Genomic DNA, 6,000 nt, shown 5'->3' on the forward strand with positions numbered 1-6,000 from the left:
TTCTTTGTCTTTTTTGAAGTCAGGAACCCGCCTGAAGAACAGAGATATACAGTTCAAATTTCGGAAATCAGGAACTCTCCTGGATAATAGAGGAATACATTTCAAATTTCAGAAGTCAGGAGTCCGCCTGGAGAATAGAGACATACAATTCAAGTTTCGGAAATCAGGAGCCCGCCTGGATAACAGAGGAATACATTCAATTTCAAGTTCAGCAATCAGGCGCCCACCTGGAAAAAGGGAATTCAATTCAGAAAGCAATTCAGAAGTTGATGAAGGATGTGAGATGCTCAAGACATGGCCGAGGTCACAAGCACTACATGTCCGGTCCTGACCCAGAAGTTGTAGAAGAACGAGCTAGCACCTGCAGCTAACAAGTGTCAAGGTTCAAATCTAAAGTCTGTATGAAGAACCATTCAAGACTCAAGATCAAGCTTCAGAAGACTTATAGATAGGAATCTTGTAGCTCATGGTCGATAGGCTTAGCTAGTCTGTTTCATCTTTTGATTTTGATGTAATAACAGGGACCGCAGACCGGAACCTCGACGGAACGGCACCTCGACCGGATCTCCACCTCGGCATACTCCGTCATCTCACTCATCTCTAAACTACACGTGGCCTGATTCCTTTATAGCCAAGGATATGTAGGCAGCTCAAATGCCAGAGCTCGGTCACATCCCCCTTTTCTCTTAGTCTTAGTCTCTCCAAATAAGGGTCGGGTCAGAAATCTGTCTAGTCAGTCTTTGTCTGAAAACTCTGTACGTTTTCAGTCAAAGAGGGGCAGCTGTAGACATGTGATTTTTGACCCTCCCCAAGATCTTTCATATATTAGAGTAAAATATTTAATTTAGGCATAATATAGATATTTTAAGTAATTTTGACTCTTTCACTTTATTTTAGTACAAGAAAACAAAAATTACAACAAAAAAAAATAAAATATAATAATATAATAATAATTTCATTAATATTTGTAGTCATTTTTAATCCAAAAGAAAAATATAAAAATAGTATCGTATTTTTATTTTTAATATAATGTTTGAAAATAGAAAAAATAGATTTATTTTAACGGTTAGTTTTGTTTTAATAAATTATTTTAATAGTAGGACTAATTAATAAATGGGCGCGTATTTTTAATCTCATTCGCGGCAAAAGAATAGAGCTTGGGCTCGAGCAACCCATCGTTAGGCCAAATTTTGGACCTAGCCCACAATTGTCAAGCCCATAATTCCTAGGCCCATACCCCTTAACCTAAAACCCTACAACCTAGACTCTACACTATAAAAAGAAGAAAAAGAATAAGAAAAGGGACGAAGAGGAGGGAGAAGCTTGAGAAAGCAGCAAAGCTGCGCAACACAAAACGACCCACCCCTTAATTTCATCTTCTTCACACCCTATCCTCTGAAGAAAAATCATACAGCAGCCCCTTCCCCGTTGTTCTTCACCTCAACCAGACCACCAGCCCACACGACTCACCCCTAGCTCCAAAACACAAAGCCAACAGCAGCACCCCCATCAAACACACGCACACAGGCGCAAAAGGAGGGCAGCAACAGTGGGAGATCGGGAGTAAGAGGGAGGTGGCGAGTGACATTCTAAAAATCAATGGAACAGTAGCCTCGATTTAGGTTTGTTCAAGCTGTCCGTTTGTGAATCTGAGGTTGCGATGCGATGTCCGTCGTTGACCTTTGTCGCGTTTCCAGCGAGTTTCGAAGTCTGAATCGTGGTTCCGTTCGAGGTTTCCCTTTTAGTCCGGTTAACAGTGATTCATTTCGTTTTCTACAAGGTTTCAATGTGAGATTACTTCTTCCTTTCGTTTTGTGCTGTTACAACATTTATGAATGTGTTATTCTGTTACAATGTCTATTTTACTAATGTGTTGTTCTGATTTTTGTTGAAAGTTTGAGTTGCTGCTTCATTCCCTGTTTTGGTTGTGACTTGTTGGGTTGAGAGTGAGGCATAAAAGCTTAGTTCATTAAATTTAATTTGATACTTAAAGAAGGATAAGTAATAGATAAAATGTTCCTCTCGCTATCCTTTGCTCCATTTATGGTGTATTTGGACGTTGGGTACTACATTGGTGACGTTGATTAATCTGTCCTTATCAAAAAATATTACAAATAGCTTTATTTCTTTTTTCAGCTTGAATTCAGAATTTGTATAGCAATATCGGATACAAGTTTCAAGTGTGGAAACCTGGGGTGTGTAAAACAATGAATACTATTGCATGATTAGTCAAGGTGTATCGTGGAAAACAAGCAATTAGTACATTAGAAGTTTAGAACTCATGCACCTTCACTTGAAATATTTTGTTTAAAACTTCCTTTAGCGACAATTGTGTTATGACATTCCTGTTAGCTTAATTAGTAGATTCATGTCATTTTCGTGCTTTCTGGACAATGCCAATATAATCCTTCAACTTCATGTTTGCTTTGTAGTCCTTGATTTGGAAATTTTGTCAATAATCATAATCCCGTTCTATATGATATCGACCACGGAAGTAGAATTCGGTGTGCATCAATTTAATGTTAAGGTGGTTTTTTTGTTTATCCGAGTTGATTTAATCGTTAGGAGTATGCTTAGGCCGTTAATATTCATGCTCTCGTAGTTTGCTTTAGGTGCGTTAATTAAATAAATTGTCATGGCTACGGGTACGGTTCCCGTGACGTAGTTGTGATGCTTAACTTCCTAAACTCGGGTGTGCATTCATGTGACCCGAATCCAAATCCCAACAACGTTAAATAAAATGTGTCGTGGACCGCGGGTGCATTTATGTGACGTGGTTCAAGAGGTGTTTTGGATGACGTTGAATCTTTTTTTAAAAAAAAATAATTAAATAAAAGCGGTTATAAAGTTAAAATTGCACCATAGGCTAAAGCATGTATTAAAACCAGATTAAATCAAATACAACAGTTAAGCGACTGTGCTAGAACCACGGAGCCCAGGAATGCCTAACACCTTCTCCCGGGTTAACAGAATTCCTTACTCGGATTTTTGGTTCGCGGACTATTAACAGAGTCATATTTTTCCTCGGTTCGGGATTCAACCGGTGACTTGGGACACCATTAATCTCCCAAGTGGCGACTCTGAATTAATTAATAACTAAATCCCCGTTCCGATTATCCTTTAATTGGAAAAACTCCCTTGAATCTACATCCTTTACGGGGTGTAGGTGTGAAAAAGGAGGTGTGACAGACAGGACCAAGAGTCATCGCCTGATGTGGTTACAGGTATATTATCAGTCTCCTCCTATGATGTATATACACTGATTGACCCAGGTTCCACCTTATCATACGTTACTCCGCTAGTTGCTAGTAAGTTTGGAATAAAACCAGAATTGGTTAAACTTTTGAGGTATCTACACCTGTTGGGGACTCGATGATAGCTAAGCAGGTATATAGGGGTTGTATAATAATAGTTCATGGTCGACCTACCATAGAATATTTAATCGAATTATATATGGTAGAATTTGACGTTATAATGGGTATGGAGTGGTTGGCTTCTTGTCATGCCAACATTGATTGTAGATCAAAGATAGTCCGATTTCAATTTCCAGGGGAGCCTGTTTTGGAGTGGAAAGTTAAAATGGCATCGCCGAGACGTAGATTTATTTCCTATCTCAAGGCAAGGAAGATGATCACTAAGGGTTGTATTTATCACTTAGTTCGGGTTCAGGATATGGAAGTAGAGTCACAAACCATTCAGTCCATCCCAGTGGTTCATGAGTTTCCCGATGTTTTTCCCGATGAACTTCCGGGTCTCCCGCTAGAGCAAGAAATTGAGTTTTCTATTGACCTACTATCGGATACTCACCCAATATCTATTCCTCCTTATAGATTGGCCCCCGCATAGCTGAAAGCGTTAAAGGAACAACTAAATGACTTACTTGAAAAAGGCTTTATCAGACCTAGTACTTCACCGTGGGGAGCACCTGGTTTGTGAAGAAGAAAGATGGTTCCTTACGAATGTGTATTGATTATAGGCAACTAAATAAGGTGACAATCAAGAATAAGTACTTTCTCCCAAGAATTAATGATTTATTCGATCAGTTACAAGGTGCCAAGTGATTTTCAAAGATAGACTTGTAGTCCGGGTACCATCAGGTAAGGGTTAAGGATGAAGATATTCTGAAGACAACATTCAGGACTAGATATAGGCACTTTGAGTTTCGGGTTATATCGTTCGGTCTGACCAATGCCCCAAAAGTATTCATGGATTTGATGAACCGTTTGTTCAGGACTTTCTTAGATCTGCTTGTAATTGTATTTATTAACTGTATACGGTGAAATCGGAGGGACCGGTTTCTCGTCACTAAGGTGCGTTTGGGGAGTCATATCTGTATCTCGAGGCTGCAGGGCTACAGTCAAGCTCCCTCTCATGAGGTTTGCCCATGACCCAACAAAGATTCCGAGGGTGGGGAACTCCCGAGGCGAGCAACTAGCATCAACAAAGTCTAGTATCGTGCCTAGCTATCCCATCCCCGTGTCTTTACATTTAATGCATTCTATAATATATTGTATTCCCTCTCCTATATAAAAGGGATCCACACCACTTTGTAAGGGGATACTATTGCTCCTACTATTCCACACAAGATCAATAATATCCCTCTCACTTTCTTCTCTCTAACTTACTCGCTCTTACTCGCTCGAGGCCACTCTTAGCATTACTGCTTTCATACTTGTTCTTCATTTATTGCTTGGTATTGGTCATAAAGAGTCTCTGTTAATTATATTCTAACTGTTACCCCATTCCCGACTACCCTCGATAGCTCAAACTCGAGCCGGATATCGACCCCGAGGCCCTCCATCGACCAGTTCAGAGGTCGGGTAGTAAGTCCCTCGATTTGATTACTGTCTCATTTTAGCTTGTATTTCATCGTTAAACTCCATACTCCTAGCATCAACTACTCTAACAACTAGCATAAAAATAGATCACATATTTTTAGAATCCCATTTACAAATTTAATTGTTGTTACCATTTTCACGATAAACAGTTTGGCGCCCACCGTGGGGCTAAAAATAATAGTGATTATTTTCTTGCTGGTTTCATTGCACAAACACAAGTTATCTTTCACACTTTTTCCTAACCAAGATCTCTTGATTTCAGGTCGAAATGTCTGGCTCGGTAAACAGGGTTGAGAACGACTACCTCGAAAATCATGGCAAAAATAGTGTGGTTGTTCCAGTCATTGGCGTGCCATCGCAGAACCCCGATGACGCACCTGGACCGATTCCAGCGGACGTGGGTTTGCAAGACGCGTAGTAGGTCGATGAAACCTCACACACTGACGGAAGCATACAGCATGGCGACCAATAGGAAGCCCAAAAGACCCCGGCTCGGGAAGCACATGAAGTTAGCCTTCATGATATTTTTGAAATGTTGCAGGCACAACAGTTGGCTATCGCTCAATTGCAAAGCCACCCGAGACTCCTAGCACAGTAGCACCGGAAACTGCTCCCCCAACCGAATGGGTACCGGAGAGGTCAAGCAATGACGGGTCAGTAGCCGATCCTGCCATCATGAAAATGCCGGAGGACCTCACCAAAAGGATCGAGTCAGGTGAGAAAATGATAGCAGCCAACGATAAAAAGGTCGAAACTTATAACTTCAGAGTCGACGAAATCCCGGGCGTGCCCCCGGTCCTAAAAGGTGTAGATTCTAGGAAGTTCGTGCAATGGTCATTCCCAGAGGAGGCGGCTCCAAAACCCATTCCAAAGAAGTTCAGAATGCCAGAACTCCCAAAATAAAACGGGACCTTGGATCCTAACGAACACGTCACTACCTATACGTGCGCGTGAAAGGCAACGACATAAAAAATGATGAGATTGAGTCCGTCATACTGAAGATATTTGGAGAAACGCTCTCGAAGGTGGCCATGATTTAGTACAACAACCTAGCTCCCAACTCCATAGATTCATTCACCATGCTAGAAGACTCCTTTGTAAGGGCGCACGATGGTGCCATCAAGGTAGCATCAAGGAAGTCTGACATATTCAAGATTAAGCA

General features: G+C 41.0%; 1 protein-coding gene across 1 annotated transcript in view; it reads left to right on the forward strand.

Moving 5' to 3' along the window:
* LOC138885236 (uncharacterized) overlaps positions 1-5,741 on the forward strand; it is a 76,093-nt gene extending 70,352 nt beyond the window's left edge. The window contains exon 6 of the mRNA XM_070166153.1: positions 5,380-5,741. Within this exon, the coding sequence (XP_070022254.1) occupies positions 5,380-5,741 (362 nt within the window). The remainder of the gene's footprint in view (positions 1-5,379) is intronic.
* Positions 5,742-6,000: the final 259 nt, after the last annotated feature.

This window comes from Nicotiana sylvestris, chromosome 2 (genome assembly GCF_000393655.2).
Source record: "Nicotiana sylvestris chromosome 2, ASM39365v2, whole genome shotgun sequence".
In the NCBI taxonomy this organism is placed as follows: domain Eukaryota; kingdom Viridiplantae; phylum Streptophyta; class Magnoliopsida; order Solanales; family Solanaceae; genus Nicotiana; species Nicotiana sylvestris.